Consider the following 19181-nt stretch of genomic DNA (forward strand, 5'->3'; position numbering starts at 1 on the left):
CTTCCTTAAAGCCAGAGTTCAGTCATTAGCAGTTAAAGCCTGTATTTGGAGAGAACTCTCTAGCATAAGTTGATTTAGAAAGATGGGGGCCAGTGCTCTCTACACCAGCAATTCCCCGTAGTGGACAATTTTGCTCCCTCCTCCTCTCCAGAGGACAACATCCGGAGACATTTTTGGTTGTAACAACCAAATAGTAACATAGTAATAGTAAGAGACTTTAATAACCAATTTATATCAATAGATAGATAGAGGAAGAAAAGTGGGGCTACAATCATCCAGTAGGTAGAGATCAAGGATATTGCTAATATCCTACAGTACACAAGAGTACCACCAAAAGGAATTATCATCCCAAAATGTCAAAAGTGCTCAGGTTGAGAGACTAATCTAGTCATAGAAAAGGCAGAGGAAAGAAGTTAGTGCAGAACTTGATGCACAAGTGGGTCTTCCAATCTCCAGTTTGCTATATTGTCTTAATAAGAGCCCAACACTTAGACTCCGTGTATTTACTTCCACATTTCCATTAGTATAATCAAAGCACTTGGTTTTTCAAAAAGAGAGACTTTGGTTTAACCCACATTGTTTCTTTGAGAATCAATTTAATCATCTATATAAAATTAGATAATTGAAGTTATGATTTGCATTTTTCCCAACTTTTTATTTTGAGTAATTTTCAAATCAACAAAAAAGTTGATAAAGTAGCTTAGGTGAACACCTTTATACTCTCTTCATTAATTCACCTTTATTAATATATTCCCATATTTGCATGCTCACATGCTTTTTCTCTTTCTGCTCCTGCTTCTTACGCCCCTTCCTTTCCCAACCCAAAGAGTTAAAAATTGCTGTATGCTTTTGCCTAGTAATTCCGCTTCTACAAATATATACTACAGATGTGTTCGCATAGGTGCAAAATAGTGTGTACAGCATTGCTTGTAGTAGCAAAAGTTTGGAAGCAACATCAGTGTCTATTAATAGGTGGCTTGTTAAATAAATGATAGGACAAGAGAGTTGATTAAAAAATGAAGAAACTGTGTATTAATATGGATACAGCTCTAAAATAAATTGTTAAATGAAAAAAGAGAACTCAGTGTTTTTCATACACTATTATTGTATAATAATAATAGGGGAACTAAATATTTAAATATTGTACATTTCCTGGATGCACATAATGAAACTCTGGAAGGATACATAAGAAACCAATAAAATGGTTCTCTCTGTGAGAAGAGAGGTGAAAACTACATCCAGAACAAGTTATTAAAATTGAATGTGTATTCTGTTGCTTTTGGGTGAAATGTTCGATAAATATCTCCTAAGTCCATCTGGTATAACACGTCATTTAAGGCTGATGCTTTCTTATTGATTTTCTGTCTGGACAATCTATCCATTGATGTAAATAGGGTATTAATTAAAGTCTCCTATTATTATTGTATTGTTGTCTATTTCTCCTTTTTGTCTGTTAATATTTGCCTTATATATATTTAGATGCTCCTCTTTTAGGTTCATAAATACTTACAAACATTATATCTTCTTGTTAGATTGACCCCTTTATCATTATGTGACACCCTTCTTTGTTTCTTATTATAGTCTTTGTTTTAAAGTCTGTTTTGTCTGCTATAAATATAGCTGCTCTAGCTTTCTTTTGCTTTCCATTTGTGTGAAATATCTTTTTCCAACTCTTCACTTTTACTATGTGTGTATCTTTACATCTAATTTGTGTCTCCTGTAGTCAGCATATAGGTGAGTCTTTTTTTTTAATCCATTCAACAAGTCTTTCTTTTGATTGGAGAATTTAGCCATTTATATCTAAAGTAATTATTGATAGGAATGGGCTTATTGCCATTTTGTTAATTGTTTTATAGCTGTTATTGTAGTTCCTCTCTGTTCCTTCCTTCCTGTTATGTTCTTCCTTGTGACTTTCTTTACTGGTGTGCTTAGATGCCTTTATCTTTTGTATATTTACTATAGAATACCATGAGGCTTACATATGACAATTTTTACAGTCTATTTTAAATTGATAACAGTGTTACAGAACACTCCATCCCAAAGCAACAGAATACACATTCTTCTCAAGTCCATGTAGAATATAGTCCAAGATAGATCATATGTTAGGCCACAAAACAAGTCTTAATAAATTTAAGAGGATTGAAATCATATCTAGCATATTTTCCAACCACAGTGGTATGAAACTAGAAGTTAATTACATGAAGAAAACTAGAAAATTCACAAAAATGTGGAGATTAAAGAACAAATTACTGAACAACCAATGGGCCAAAGAAGAAATCAAAAGAGAAATCAAAAAATACCTTGAGACAAGCAAAAATGGAAATGTAACATACCAAAATTTATGGAATGCAGAAAAAAGCAGTTCGTAGTGATAAATGCCTACTTTAAGAAACGTGAAAAGTCTCAAACAACCTATCTTTACATCTCAAAGAACTGGAAAAAGAAAAAGCCCAAAGTTAAAAGGAAAGAAATAAAGATGAGAGCAGTAATAAATAGAGACTTAAAAGATAATAGAAAAGATCAATAAAACTAAGCTCAAACTTTGAAAAGTTAAACAAAATCAACAAAACCTTCAGGTAGAATCACCGAGAAAAAAAAGGACTCAAAAGAGAAATGAAAGAGATGTTACAACTGATACCATAGAAGAACAAAGGATCCTAAGAGACTATTATGAATAACTATATGCCAACAAATTAGACAACCTAGAAGAAATTAATTCCTAGAAATATGCAACCTACTAAGACTGAATTCTGATGAAATAGAACATCTGAACAGACCAATTACTAACAAGAAGATTGAATAAGTAATGAAAAACCTTCCAACAAACAAAAGTTCAGGGCCGGATGGCTTCACTGGTGAATTCTAATAAACATTCAAAGAAGAACTAATACTAATTCTTCTCACTCTTCCAAAAAATAGAAGAGGGGGGAACTTTTCCAAACACATTTTAGAAGGCCAGCATTACCCTCATACCAAAACCAGATAAAGATGCTACAAAAAAGAAAATTATAGGCCAATATCCCTTATGAACATAGATGCAGAAATCAACAAAATATTAGCAAACCAAATTCAACAATACATTAAAAGGATCATACACCATGATCAAGTAGGATTTATTCCATGGTCGCAAGGATAGTTCATCTGCAAATCAGTCAATATGATACACCACATTAAGAAAATGAAGGGTAAAAATCATATGATCATCTCAAAAGATAAAGGAAAAGCATTTGACAAAATTCATCCATTTGTAATTTAAAAAGCTTTAACAAAGAAGATATAGAGGTAATGTAGAGATCATATATAACAAGACCACAGGGACATTACACTCAAAAGTGAAAAGCTGAAAGTGTTTCCTCTAGAATCAGGAAAAGACAAGGATGGCCACTTTCTCCACTTTTATTCAACATAGTATTAGAAGACCTAGCAAGAGCATTCAGGCAAGAAAAAGGAATAAAAGGCATCCAAATTGGAAAGAAAGAAGTAAAACTTTCACTATTCGCAGATGATATGATATTATATATAGAAAATTCTAAAGACTCCATAAAAAAAAAACTGTTACAACTACTATGCAAATTCAGTAAAGTTGGAGAATACAAAATCAATATGCAAAAATCTGTTGTATTTCTTTACACTAATAATGAACTATCAGAAAGAGAAATTAAGAAAACAATACCATTTACAATTGCACCAAAAAGAATAAAATACCTAGGAATTGATTTAACCAAGGAAGTAAATGACCTGCATTTTGAAAATTATAAGACATTAATGAATGGATTGGAAGAATTAGTATTGTCAAAATGTTCATACTACCCAAAGCAATATACAGAGTCAATGCAATCCCTATCAAAATTCAATGGCATTTTCAGAGGAAAAGAAAAGACAACCCTAAAATTTGTATGCAACCAAAAAAAAACCCAAATAGCCAAAACAGTTTTGAAAAAGAAAAAGCTCTAGACATCATGCTCCCTGGTTTCAAACTATATTATAAAGCTACAGTTATTAAAACAGTATGGTATTGGCATAAAAACAGACACAGATCAATAGAACAGAATAGAGAGCCCAGAAATAAACCCATGCATATATTGTCAGTTAATTTACAGCAAAGGAGCCAGGAATATACCATGTGGAAAAGAAAGTCTCTTCAGTAAATGGTCTTGGGATAATTGGACAGCCACATGCAAAACTGGATCACTTTCTTGTACCATACACAAAAATTAACTCAAAATGGATTAAAGACTTGAATATAAGACTTGAAACCACAAAACTCCTAGAAGAAAATGTAAGCTGTAATCTCCTCATGGGAGTCTTGTCGATGATCTTTTTAGTCTGACGCCAAAAGTAAAAGCAATGAACAAGTGGGACTACATCTTATAAATAGGCTTCTACGCAGCAAAATAAACCATTAACAAGATGAAAAATGCAGCCTACCAAATGGGAGATAATGATTCCAAATCGTATATCTGATAAGGGGCAAATATCTAAAACATATAAAGAATTCCTGCAGCTCAATAGGAAAAAGGCAAACAATCCAATTAAAAATGGGCAGAACATCTGAATAGACATTTTTTCAAAAAGACATACTAATGGCCAAGAGGTATATAAAAAGATGCTCAACGTCATTAATCATCAAGGAGATGCAAATCAAAACCACAATGAGATATCACCTCATACCTGCTGGAATGGCTGTTATCCAAAGGACAAGAAATAACAAGCATTGGTGAGGATGTGGAGAAAAGCGAGCCCTTGTACTTTGTTAGTGGGAATGTAAATTGGTGCAGCCACTACGGAAAACAGTGTGGAGGTTCCTCAAAATATTAAAAATATAATTACTGGATGATGCAGAAATTCACTTCTGGGTATTTATCCGAAGAAAACAGAAACACTAATGAAAAGATACATGCACGCCCATGTTCATTACAGCATTATTTATATTAATGAAAATATGGAAACAACATTAATACTCATTGATGGGTGAGTGGATAAAGAAAATGTTATATAGATGCATACACAATGGAATATTATTCAGCCATAAGAAGAATAAAATCTTACCATCTGTGATAACCTGGATGGACTTTGAGGGCATTATGCTAAGTGAAATAAGTCAGAGAAAGCAAATACCATATGATCTCGCTTATATATTGAATATAGAAAAAAGAAGAAAAAATCCAAGGTCAGGGATACAGAGAACAGATTGGTGGTTCCAAGAAGTGGAGGTGGTAGGGGTGGGAGAAATGGGTGAACTGTTTGGGGGAGGGGGAGTTGTTTAAATAAATGAAATAAAAATTTTTAATTAAAAAGTGAATTCAAAAAACAAATGGATATTTCCTATACAGAGGACTTGGCATAATTAACATTTAAATTTAGTCTAAGAATTTTTTATTCTTTTAAGTTTTTTAGCTGCCATTGACTGTGGAGGAAATCTTTAAATTTTACACTTCAGTTTCTTAAGTTCTGTTCTGGAGTTCTAACCTAATTCTGTACACTTGTTATATCTAGCTATATTAATGAAATAATTGGTCTATCATATCGAGTGGAAAAGTACACTGAGCATATGCTCAAAGTGAAACTAATATTTATAATAACAATTCTTCTATACCAAGTTTAAACTATGGTTTTAACTAATTCTGTGATGATCTTCAATTAAATTTAGAGAAATTAATTTTTCAAATTCCACTAAGTAACTTCTTCTTTTTTTTAATCTACAGCAAGTTGGCATTGATAAAGGTGACATTCCTGACCTCACACAGGTAAATGCTTCTCTGAGTGGAAGATTCAGTGTGCATGAAATTATTATTCCATAATTTGCCATAAAAGATCCTACCTGGGCCATAGTCTTGTAACCATTTAATGCATTTTGAATTTAGGCAACCAACTTTTTTGGAAATTTTCTAGCTTATTTTTTCTAGCCATTGAATATCTTTCTGAAGGTAACATGAAGATTTTCCTGTCCTTATAACATAATTTATTCTTTAAAGGCAACTGAATTTACTTACTGAGCTCTCTTTTCTTTCTTGAACTTGAATGAAAGAAGAATGTGAATGGGGCAAACTCCAATATAGTTCTACTACACTGATCCTTGTCTCCCTTATGAAGTAGAGAAATTTCCATATGTAAAATAATTTTTTTAAAAAAAGTAGCAGAGGTAGATGATTTTTCTGGGAAACATTTAGTAAGCAAAAACAATAGCAGGCTTCCTTATCAATCCTTTTATTCGTCAAGAGAGTGCTAAAGTGAAAAAATCAAGGTCATTCACATGAGTAGAATTACTGCATGACCTTTTTCATAATTGACAGGAACTGTTTTTATTTAATCAGCTCTTCACTTTGTTAATGGTAAATTTCTATCCAAACATGTCCTTCAATTAGAGACATTCACTTGATAGGAGAGATTATAGTGTTATCTTTTTTACCAGTAATGAGTATAGAAGTTTTCTGTCTTTGTAAATAAGTCATTGTAATAGAAGAAAATTATCATAATGAAATGATATTAATAAGTTTTAATAATATCAAAATGTTTAATTACTTTCTTTAATTCTTTAAAATATTTCCATATTTAAAATGTTAACCTTAAATTTTTATTAAAAATTAGAGAAACCCAATGTAATAGTCTCTGTATGTATATTAAAATACCAATGAAATTCTAAGAATTCTTCACAAATAAAATTCACAAAACAATTCAGAATATGATGGCATTATATTTTTTTATTTAAAAGTTAAGAGATAGCTCTTTCTAGTAGACAGAATATTAGTATAAAATATTTTTGCTACTATGAGAAGACGATTGGATAAATACTGACTATAAGATATTGATATCATTTTGGAGATGGCTAAAAATTGTGCACAAAGCACTGTTAAAATCCCTTTATTGCATATAGATTTATGAGTTTTGCAATAGTAATAAGCAATGTGTGCTTTCATTTTAAATTAATTATAATAAACATTTACAGTGCAGTTTTGTAAAATAACCCAAATAAATAATGCATGTTAACCTAAAAAGGTGGATATTAAACTACTTAGCTGAATGAATGGCTCTTAGAAATGGTAAATCATCTTTATTCAACTCTATAGACAGCTCACTGTAGAATAAAAGAAAAACTAGATATATTGTTAGAGAGGCTTTCAATTTGGGCAGAGTCTGAAGGAGAAAAAAAGTTTAAAAGAATACTTAATGCCTTTTTGTTTTTAAAATTAGAAAAGTATTATATGTCATTAAAAAAATGATTCACATACTTGAGTTTAACTTTTAATGATACTATAATATTAATTATAATTTATATAATCTCTCTCAAGAAGTCCAGAGACAAAATATTTTATTTAATGATGTACATTGTGTGTTATCACAGTTTGGGAAATAGAGATAAAATCTTTAAGGTAAAATCTTGCCCTGAATCTAGTAAAAAGCTATTCTGTGGTAGAGATTCATTAGAATCTGATATTGCATATCCTCTACTTTTGTTATGACCATAAGAGCCACATAAACTTCACTATTAACATTTATTTTTAAATTACCTCATTAAAAAACAAAGCAACCCTATAGTTTATTTCTCCAGTATATATTTACACTTCAATACAAGAATATTGTGTGCTTCTGAAATTTCTTGTTACTTAATTTCTGCTGAGATTATGAGCAACAGAGCTAAACACACTCCCAAATTCTTATTTAGAGCCCCTCCACAGGACCAATAGAGGCTTCTAATTGAACTAGGGATTTAAACCAACTCTGACAGTAATATAGTCAGGGCTGAGCTGGAATGTAAGCTGTTCTAAGGTTAATCTTTTAGACAGTGTTAGGCTAAATAAACAAACAAATAAAATCTGCAGATGGGTCTAGAAATGCCAAGTTGCATGGATTCAGTTTAATGCCTTTGAGATTAAGTTCTGCTCTCTGCCAGGCTTCTCTGTAGCCACCATAGCACTGAATCTAGCCATAGCAATGAACAAAAACACTAGCCATAAAAGAGAGTTAAAGAGGAAATGGAGACCGTTAGAAGGTCTGCCTATTGACTGGAAGTAGGAGGAGGCTCCTAGTAACTGAAAAAGGATTAGAATTCCTTTTGCAGCAAAATGGAACAGAGGAATTTAATGGAAATCTTTTAGCTTAGAAAATACACAATAAATACGAGTATGGACATCTGTAGCCCTTTTTAAATTGTGAATATAATATTATAACTGCATTTAAGTGATTTATGAATAGCAACAACATTTTTTTAAAACTTTCAAAATGGCTGTTTGGGTTAAGAAGTGACCATGATATCAGAACTGAAATATTTCTCCTTAGTATTTCCAAATGGTTTTTTAGATCTAATGATAAAAAATTTGAATGATGTTTTGGTTGCTTCTTTTCCCTCATTTGGTTTTAATGATGCTGTAAAATCTAAAGCATTTAAATTGTAGATGTGTGCTTCCTTTTTGATCCTGGACTCAAAATTATCTGTGAATTTGTTCCAAGAAAAGGATTTTCAAAATATTTCCTGTTTGGTGTGTGTGTGTATATTCCAAATTTAAAATATCTCCATTTATGAAAAACATCTTAGGTTTTGATGTCAGGAATTCTGGTTGATCTGAAAACTGCTGGTAAAGAAAAATCTCCTTTTAAAGACTGTACCACTGATGAATCGGTAACTGTGATGTATTGCTGTTATCTATTAGTTTTCACAGGCTGACTCTTGTTCTTTGGCTTGGTGTTTCCAATTTGTCTATTGACTTTGGCGTTTTTAAAAATAAGCAACTAAAGATACTGCTTATCATCTTTTATTAATTATCAAATTCCTTTTACAACAGCAGAGGTATTCTCAAAGTTTTGATCCTTGGAAATTTGAAACAGTTTTTGTTTCTTTCCTACTACATGCTAGGATATGGTCAGAGCCATAGATATACAGTTGAGAAGAAGGTTGATATTCCTGCATTCTTAAACATTGCTATAAAATAATTTTTCCCCTTCGAATACATTTGAAGAATTTATTTCTATTAGATTTCACAAGTCTCTATAAGTAATATAAATGAAGAAGCATTTTTAAACCTCTAAGATAAAATACTATAAACTTAATTTTAGATGCAATGTGTTGGGAAATAACTCCCTTTAAAGACAGAAGTCAATTTTGTAGTCTGTGTTCTTGATTAGATTTCTGTTGTGACCGTTGTGACTATTACTTCATTTAAAATTTTTCTTCCTTAAATTATTAAGAAATTTTACAAAAAGAATGAAATTGCAAATTATCTTCCTGGTTCTGGGGTTTTTGTTCTCTTTATTGTTTAGATAATTAAAAAATGAGAAAATACAACCTCTTTTTTTGTTATAATATATTATTCTCTATTTTGTGACTGTAAATAGCATTTTTAACAGGTTTAGCACAGAATCACATTTTCTTTACATTGTGTTTAACATTCAGAGGACCTAAGTCTTCTAAATGGAGAGAGGGTCTATGGCTTGATTAATTTTTCCGTTACTCTGCTCTCAACAAAAAAAAAGTGGAAATATGAAAAGTTTAAAGTTATATGCCCAGGCCTCCTATATTCCATTAATATGACAATTATAATTATTATTATTTTAACAGTTAGTATGATAATTTTGAAGTTATCAGGTGTGAATTCACATAAAAATTGTGAAGCCATTTATATTTTCTTCCTTTTAAGGTTACAGTGTACATTCTGTTTGTTAAATGAACACATCTTTATAGTTGACTATTTCTTCTATAGAGCAAAATTTTTTTTAATCTTTTAAAAATTCGTTTTTTGGTTGTTTTTTTTTTTACAATAGAGGCATATTCCTAGCTGTAGTTTACTGGAATTTATTGAGTAAATCCACTTTCACCTGAGTTATATTTTAAACTTTTAATTTTTATAATTTTCTAAATGTATTATATTCCCTTACAGTCATTATTCTTTCTACACTATAGTCCATAACTTTTTAGGTAATGTTCATAAGGCTGTTTCTTTTTACTTTACCTTCATCACTTTGGTCACATTAATTTGTTCACTTAGCAATTTTTATTTATAAATTTACATGTTTGGTTCACTTAGTAATTTACACTTATAATAAACATATCATTACATATGTAATTACATAATTGCTAAGGCAGTTTCTGAGTCTTTGTGAAGTTAAAATAAATGTTAAATATTGTGAACTTTCAAAACTAAAATTTTTTAATAAGAATTTTATTTTAATTTGTCATTATAGGTGCAATGTAAAATGAACAGTGGTAGGAATTTCCCTGAATTATGTGAGCTATTTCAACAATTAGCAGTTACTTTGAAGTCCTTCAAAATTAATTTCATATTAATTCAAAGAACAACTGTCAGAATTCAGTGTATCTATAAACAAATTATATATTTCAGTCATGAAATGCTACTCTTTGAATGCCTATGCTGCTGTTAAGGTATGATTTGGCTTAAAATTATTTGAGAAAGAGAAAATTAAATTTCTAATGCTTGAGGAATAGATGGGGTAGGATGTTTCTCTTTCTACTATACAGTAAAATACCATCACATTACATTGCCTAACATGTTATAAAAACAGTTACTTTTTAATACAATGGTTGAAATATATTAAATCTGCTCATACATGTAGTCTATTATAACATTATTGTATTTGCTAACATAACTTTATTACATATATAAATTAAATAGCTCAATAAGAAAATCTTAATTGTTCTTTATTACTAAAGTTATATTCTTTTGCTCACAACTATCACTTATCCCCCCCTTTTTTAAAATACAGTAGTAAGTTTTCCTAATATTTCAGTCAAACATGGATAAGTGAGGTTTTACTGTATTTTCACATTTCTATAAGTTTGTATTTGGGCTCTTATATTTTTGACTTGGATACAAATGCTTATTCTTTTTTCACTGTGGTCTTATGGAAATGTATGGTGACCTTAATTAAGTTTACTACGTATAAGTAAGATCTTAGAAAAAGTTTATCCAATGTAATATGTACACTGAAACCACGCTGTAACACTACGTGTTATTCAGTGAAGTTAAGTATATGTAAGATGGGCCCTATTGAGATTCCATGGAATTTAAATATTTAAATACCAAAAGAACCTAGAATGAAATTATCTCACATACATATTTGGATCCATCCACTGACCTCCTCCATACAGAGTTACAGTGATGTTCCAGTGTGTTTACTTTGAAAGCAAGCAATGCAGAGATTTATTTTTACTTTCTTATTGTAGGCTCCCAGCAGTCTTATGGAGACCCTTGAACAGCATCTAAATACATTAGAAGGAAAGAAACCTGGAAACAAGTACGCATTAGCTGTATATTCTAAATAAGATGAAAAATGCTAGTTGTTCTTGCTAAGAATGAGATTTATCATGATACAACTTATACTTACTACTGCAGTTTTAGGGTATACTTTATTGTAATTCTTCTGGGTTCCTTCAAAACCCTTCTCCTTCCCATCGGTTTATGAGAGTGTGACCCTCATGTGTAGGCAATTTAATTGCAGACATGCAGCAAATTAGTAGGTTGTACCCATGTTGACTGAACTTTCTAATTTATATATTTGCCCTTAGAAGGGATTCACAATACAGAGAAAAAAAGAGTTGCTCACGTTTAAAAATAGAGGCTGTCATCTTTGGACATGAGTAAAAACAAGCACAATTTCACAGCTTCGAATATCATTATGTTACCAGCCCCACTAAGCAAAGCTCTCAAGTATAGTCTTTTTGGACTCCAGACTCTCTCCACTTGAACCATTCAGCATGGCATGCTGCTGACATTTTTACTCAGAGAACTTTTTATAGAAAGAGTAGCAATCGAGCAACGATAAGTGCGGTTTTACTGGATTTTCATACTTGGTGTTAAACACTTACATTTTTGACTGTTTTTCCTCACTGCATGCAAAATGTGTCCAGGTTCCATTTCTTTCCTTTACTCTGGCGGGTGTCAAACTTGAGTATTCACAAGACCCAGTGCTTTCCAGTCTTTGTGCCTTGCTCAGACAATATTGCTGCTAGTCTTGGATGCCTACCTTCCTTATTTGTGTCTGTGTAAATCTTATACGTCCTGGGAGGACCATGTCATGAAGCCTTCCTTTAATCATGCACTGCCTGGTGGTGTGGCTTTTTTTTTTTTTTTTTTTCCTCACACATGTGGTTTAAATAGATTTTCTGATTCTAAAGGTCAGGGACTGTTTTATATTTTATCATCTCCACCTTAACACTTTGTGTAGCTTTCTCTACAGAGTCAGCTTGAAATGTCTTTGTGGGTCATCCTGGCTTTATGTTTATTCCACATAGATTGACAGCAGAAGTTAGCAGAAACAACCTAAGAACTGATCTTTGCAGGGCTGTAGGCTGGTCATAGATTTTACTTATGATAACAGCTATCAAAAACTCCTTTCTGCTTTTTTCTCTCTGGGCATTCTCCCAAAATCTAGACTCTGTCTTGATGTTACTTTTTTGTTTCTTATTTTATTATTTCTGTCATCTTTTAGTGCTAAGTATTATTTCTGTCATCTTTTCCAACTTAGGATAAAAATTATTGCATGTTTGAAATTTTCAGTGATAAGGAACAGTGTGGGAATCTCAGGCAGTTATGGCAGAGCTATTTGAAATGATGGGTGACAGAACCTCTCACGGATGCTAGCAAGTTTATTACCAAAGCCCACAGTCGACCCCAGCTTCGATGTAGCCGTGGATGATCACACTTTTGTGGATGGATTGATGTCAACTAAAAAGATGTGAGAGTATATTAAATCACAATAGAAGATATCCAGTTCCAGCTGTTGCTGGGGTCACCTGTATAAGGGTATCTGGGAAGCCAAGTGAGTAGCCTAGGATGTGAGCAAAGGGAGGCAGGAAGCCTGAGAAATGTCCCTGCTTCTGTGGCAGAAAAACCTTTTTAGCTAAGGAAATACAGTATGCACATCCCCAAGAGTTAGAGCCTCCCCCTTGGGCGATGTGGGATGCATGTAGGCGAAAAGTCAGCTTCCCTGCACTTTTCCCCTTAAGGGTCCTCCACATCCTGCACAGACCCACACTTTTTCCTTTTTAAATTTGGCAGGGCTGCAGTCACGGGAGAAGCGACCTTCTAGAGTGGATTTCTTTTCCTTAGCCCTAACTTCAAATCTAAATTTGCCCCCTTGTGGCTGCTGCAAACTATTTTTTGGAAAATTTAGTTACATTTCTAAGGGTAGTGAAACAAAAACTTCTGTTTTGAATACCTTTTGCTGAGCATGTTTTCTTTCTGCTTTCAAATCATTTTATGCTTGTCAGAGTTAATTTCTGAATTGGCTGAGACCACATATGAAGTTGTCTTTTGCTTATTCCTTATTTTTAAAATCAATGAACTATAGTAGTTAACTATTTTCTTCTTTGTATGTTTGTGCTTACCTGGGAACTTAAGTGAAGGGTGAGTACTGTATTGAGTGACTTTTTTGCATTTGGTTATTACTAAAACTGCAAAAAAGCACTCTTAAGAATCCACATTTGGTATTTAGAATATTTAAAACTGATTTCTGTCAATTTTACACATCTGTTTTTTCATTGTATTTTTTTTGTCTCTCAGGGTGACTGGCATAAATGGTTTTACTTTATTTTGGTCCTCTTGAATCAAGACTAATAATCTCTCTTAGGTGTACATTTTAGATTTTAGAAATTGAAGGTTTTTTCATTTGTTTACTAAACAAAAGATTTTTTCCCATGTCATATGGCAGAAGTGCCAAAAGACAATTTTATGAAGAAAATTAATTAAACTTGTTTTCCTTATCTTCCAGTAGCAGTATAAAGTTATTCTAACCTCTAAGTCAAGTAAATGGATAAGATAGACTTTTCGAATATCTGCTATAAAAAATATATGAACCCTTTATATTTAGTGCCTTGTATCCACTATTTATTTTTGAAATTGTATGCAATACTGTGTGATATACTGACTGTATAGTGACTGTTTCCATGATTCCACTGAACAAAAGAGAGAGATTGATTTTATTTTTCATGGGGGTTTATTGACTGTTGAAGGTGCAAGAAACACAAGATAAGTCTATTGTAATTGAAATTATTTGGAAGATAGATTTTCTATCTAGCATTTATAGCCAGAACATTGTAGGGTCTATTGTCGTGAGTAAGAAACAAAGTTTTCTCTTTTGAGAGCTTACTTATATGCTTTGGAAGTAAACCTTGGCATTTGCTATGTTTGTCATAGAAACCCACATATTTTTGTTTGTAGCATATTACAGAATTTAGGGTAGATTACTATATGGTCATTCATTCTCTTCTGAAATTATATTTGTGTTTTAATTTTTCCCAACACAGTTCACTCTGTACTAAATTTATCTAGCTGAAATAATTAAAATTAAGTGCGGATCTTTAATAAATGTCATTATCTATATATAAGATAGTGTAGCATTTTCTTTTGTAAATAAGAAAGGACCAAGGATAGGGTAGAAAATCAACCTAGAAACAGATAAAAAAGAAGCAGCTGGTGCGTTGTGCAAGAGAGGAACAAATGTTCTGGGCTCATACGTGTTTTCATCAGGACTGGCTAGAATGTGAAGTGAACACAGGCTCTGGGTGTCAGAAAGACTTGGACTGAAGTCTTAAATCCACTATTAAAGAATGACGAGACTTCGGCACATTATTTACCTCTCTGAGCCTCAGAGCCCTCAGATTTTATTCGGTGATTAATTATCCTTTTTAAAGCTATGGCCCCAATGGGAGCACCTCTGATTCTCACCTTTTTGATGAAATCTTGGCAAACAGCTGGACTTGGTCAATGGGAATAGGGGTCACACATCTTGACAGTTTAGTTTTACACAAAATAATTTTTGAGGCTTTCAGTTAGCTTGCTTTTTATACAAAAAGTACATGAATGTATTTTATTCCAAGATTTAGATAATACAGAAATATATTTCGGTGCCTAGACAATGCCAAGTGTTGCGTAAATTACTAGGGATATAAAACATAGATATGGGTTCCCTCACTTCAAAGAACTTAACATGCAAAAGAAAGATATTGAAACAGGCAAGATACAGTACAGTAAGTGGCATGATAGTTCAACATAGATTGTAGGAGATTTTCACGTTTACTTATTTAATCCATGGGGTGACTACAAGTGTCATTTAATGTTCATGTAGGAGCTTGGCAAACTGATTCTTATGCCGATTTTGATATACTTAGATTTGAATGTGATATTCTTTAATAGCAGGTAGAACAATTCTGTCATTTTTACTGTATCTTTATTCTTGATATAGAGCATAGAATATGTTAGAAAATTTTGTATGTTAGTTTGAAAAAGTGTCAAAAGTTTTTGATTATCCTCAATTCTCTTTTCTGTAATAGTATTCTCATTCATCAGTACCACTGAGAATTGGTTCATGAAAATTACTTGAGAGAGAAATTAATTTCAACTATTTTATTCTTAGAAAGTGACCACATCTAGTGACTTCTGAGTTGAGGCCATTATTTTGTTGAATTTTTATTTAGACTTAACTCTATTTCTTTTCCACATATATAAAGGAAAAATGATGGGAGTGGAGAAATTATTAGTCAAAAACTTATTAGGGAATTTTTAGATGCCTAAATAACTTTTTGTAGACACAGAGAACGCTGTGAAGTCATTTGTTTTAGTAGTCCCTTTGAAATGAATAATATAGATAGATCTATATCCTTTTCTTCACAGGATATGTTACTATTAAAATAACTTTTAGCCAAAGTACACATAACTGAAATGAGTTGTAACTATTATGCTTCTGCCTTCATTATATAGCAGAAATCTCTGTGTGCTCTTACTTTACATTACTTATATTCATTTTAAGTAAAAACTAAAATTAAACAGAAAATGGCAGACACATGTTAGCAAATGAAGTTGAATGTAAAAGATATTAGTCAAACATATAATACTGCTAGATTCCTTTTGCTACATTCAACAAAACAAAAATTCATGATCTTTTAAGAAATTCCAGTTACTAAGTCTCTGCTAATCTTGTTCTGCTACTGCTACATGTGATATTTTCTCTAGAGAAGTAGCAAGCCATCCCTGCCATCCTATAAGACCTTGACTATAAGCTTCTTATTGAACTGTAGTTTTTATTAATTTTGTTTTATTATTAATTAATTTTCTACCAACTCAGATTAGTAAGGTGTATAAACTGTTTAGGCAGTTGTTTCTGAAGCGCTTTGCTGGAAATGATGGACAATAGTCACTACTACCCATAATCTAAAACAAAATTTACTTCTAATTTTCCTTCACTCCCTTAGAAATAAGCATGGAGGTCACTGTTCTTTCTCAAGCTCCTTCTAGTTCTAACAGGATAATAGGAATATTTTTCAGAGACTGCATTACATTTAAAAAAAAAAGTTCAGGAGTGTGAATATGGAAGTTGAGACACATTTCAGGCACAGGGCTCATAGGGATTTTTTTTTTTTATTCTGGTGTTCTTTTTATGCATCATAATTATGATTAAATGAATCACAATGTACTTTAATGAGATTTCTAACTTTTAAAATAATAAACCAGAGGGTTTTTTATTATTATTATTTTGTTAAACATCATTTTTCTCAAGTCTTAGCAAAATTTTTAAAATTCCAATTTGGACCGTTTATTTTTGATAGATATGGGCAATAATGGTCCACTTGAATTGAATTGCTAAAGCTATAGAAAAGAATTTTAAATTTAAGAATTTCTAGTACTAGAAATTTAGTGGATAGAAAACATTAGAAGAGGATGCCATAATTGCATAAAGATAAAAAGTATTTTTTAAAAATAATATGTCCATTACTAAAAAACAGTTGTATATAAACAAGTTAATGTTCGACGACCAGGTGATATTATCAAATTTAAATGCTTCTGCAAATGTATTCATGTATATTCAGTTTTAATTTTTTGTTGCCTTTTAGATCTGGTGCTCCCTCTCCATTAAGTAAGGTAAGCTCGTTTTTTGTTTTGTTTTAACCATTTTAACCATCTTTGAGTTTACAGTTCAGTGTCATTAAGTACATTCACATTGTTGTGCAACATCCTGTCATCCATTTTCGTAACTTATTTTACCTTCCAAAACTGAAGGTAAATTCTGTACCCTTTAAACACTAACTGTCCATTTCTCCTCTTCCCAGCCCCTGGCAGCCACCATTTTACTTCCTGTCTCTATGACTTTGAGTACTTGAGGTACCTCATATAAGGAAAATCATCTAGTTATCTGCCCTTTGTGACTAGCTTGTTTTTCGTAGCATAATATCTTCAAGGTTTGTCAGTGGTGTAGCATATGCCAGAATGTTCTTCCTTTTTAAGGCTGACTAATATTCTCTTATATATATGTACCACATTTTGTTCATCCGTTCATCTGTTAATGAACACTTGGGTTGCTTCACTTTTTGGCTTTTTTAAATAACACTGTCATGAACTTGGGTATACAAATATCTGTCCAAATCCCTGCTTCCAATTCTTTTGGGCATATATGCAGAAGGGGAGTTGCTGGATCATGAAGTAATTTTATTTTTAATTTTTTGAGAAAAAGTAAGTTTTCATGTATTCTCCTTTATATTTTCTAAATCCAATATAATATTAACAATGTCTATTTAGTCCTCTATTTGGACTGAATTTTTTTTATATGAAAGAAATTTTCATACATTTATATTACAACTAAAAACAAATGTATCAGTATAACATTTTACTCATTACAAAGCACTTTCATATACACTGAATCAGCGCTCTGTGAGATAGGTAAGGCACATAATGTGAATGTTTTAATGGTAGAGAAATCATTCGCGGTTGGGTATCTTTTCACAAGCATGCCTTTTATACAGTCTTTTAATAAATTGAATAACTCCTTCACCTCCCTGTCTCTATTTTAGCATGTTGCAGGACAGGATTAGGGTAATCAGGAACAAGAGTATTACTTCTGTAGGTCTGTGGTTCACATTTGCCATTGTATTCTTTCATGCAAAAAATAGATTAATAAATGAGCTCTTTCTTCTTTGACAAGTTTCCACTATATAATTGCTGTCATTACGGACATGAAGGATATCATCATCACTGCACCGGGGTTGGGGAGGGGTGTCCCAGACACCCTATACTGTGCCAGTGCCTGGCTTGCTGCCTGAGTCCCTCGGGGAGCTTGAACAAACAATCAGATAAAACTAACAAACAAAAGGCTCCCTGGTGATTCGGATACAAAGCCAGGTTTCAAATCATTATGTCTATGTGAAAAATTCTAACATATGACTGCCGAGTAGAGTATGGTAAAATTATGGCATCCTTTGAGATGGTCTGTTTCTCCATTTAGGCTGAACTGAATTTTATTGACTTTTTCTTCTTCAAATAACAGGATTATTTTGGTTCTGTTTTCCTAGCTCTCTCATCTCTTCAGAAATTGCTGTTACAAGGCGATGTTTAATGGGTCTTTGAAGATCTTCATTTCTGTATTTATGTTTGTAGATTCATTGCTGTCATTAAGTTCTTGGTGGTGTTTCATAAACATCACTTTCTAAGCTTATTTACCTGTATTGCCCTTAAAAAAAAACTGATTTCTTTTAGAGGAATTGTCAGTGTTCACAGTGGATTATGTGCAAGTTAATTTTAGTTGGTCCTTTCTATTCTCTTGATAATCTTTCTCATTCCATTTGGAAAATTTGAATTTTGGGTGAAGAGAGGCTTGAGTTGATATTTTCTGAGTAATTATATCCATACTGCTCATATGTTTGTCTTTATCAAACTACCGAATGCTTGGCACATGTGCATCTACTGAATTTTGACTTCTTGATTAGTTATATTCTTAGACAAATAGATATTAGACAAATACTGGTTAAGTATGAAAATTTATATAAATTTCTTATCTCCTCAGTCGTTTTTTTTTAAATTATTCTTTTTGAAATGTTCTTTAAGTTTGGTATATCTGAAATCGGGTATCCATTTACGGCAGTGTCTGAAAGCCCGTGCATGATCTTGGTCTTCGTGTACTTTACTTACTGTTATATCTCGATTCCACTTACAGAACTAAGTATCAGTGGACTGTTTTGAGATGGTCCATTAATCTTTCTCTTGTGACTATGTGAAGAATTAAATAGATAAAATAAAAGAAAATAGAATTAGGTTAGTAATTCAATAAAAATTTTAATTTTTAAATATATTAGCCAGATTTCAAAGGCACATGAGAAAACTTCATATGAAGTCTGTTTAGGATACAAAGGAAGAAGAATGGCCTTGGTTTTATGCCAATTATTGCAAGTGATCATTTAAAAA

The 19181-nt window shown here is 32.1% G+C and overlaps 1 protein-coding gene across 19 annotated transcripts in view; it reads left to right on the plus strand.

Annotated features, from left to right (window-relative positions):
- Positions 1-19181, plus strand: part of SNAP91 (synaptosome associated protein 91) — a 139089-nt gene that overhangs the window by 54058 nt on the left and 65850 nt on the right. For all 19 annotated transcript variants that reach the window (XM_023533421.1, XM_023533420.1, XM_023533418.1 and 16 more), the window contains 3 exons: positions 5706-5747; positions 11177-11247; positions 16841-16868. In XM_023533421.1, the coding sequence (XP_023389189.1) occupies positions 5706-5747; positions 11177-11247; positions 16841-16868 (141 nt within the window). The remainder of the gene's footprint in view (positions 1-5705; positions 5748-11176; positions 11248-16840; positions 16869-19181) is intronic.

This window comes from Pteropus vampyrus, unplaced genomic scaffold, assembly GCF_000151845.1.
Source record: "Pteropus vampyrus isolate Shadow unplaced genomic scaffold, Pvam_2.0 Scaffold102, whole genome shotgun sequence".
Lineage (NCBI taxonomy): Eukaryota > Metazoa > Chordata > Mammalia > Chiroptera > Pteropodidae > Pteropus > Pteropus vampyrus.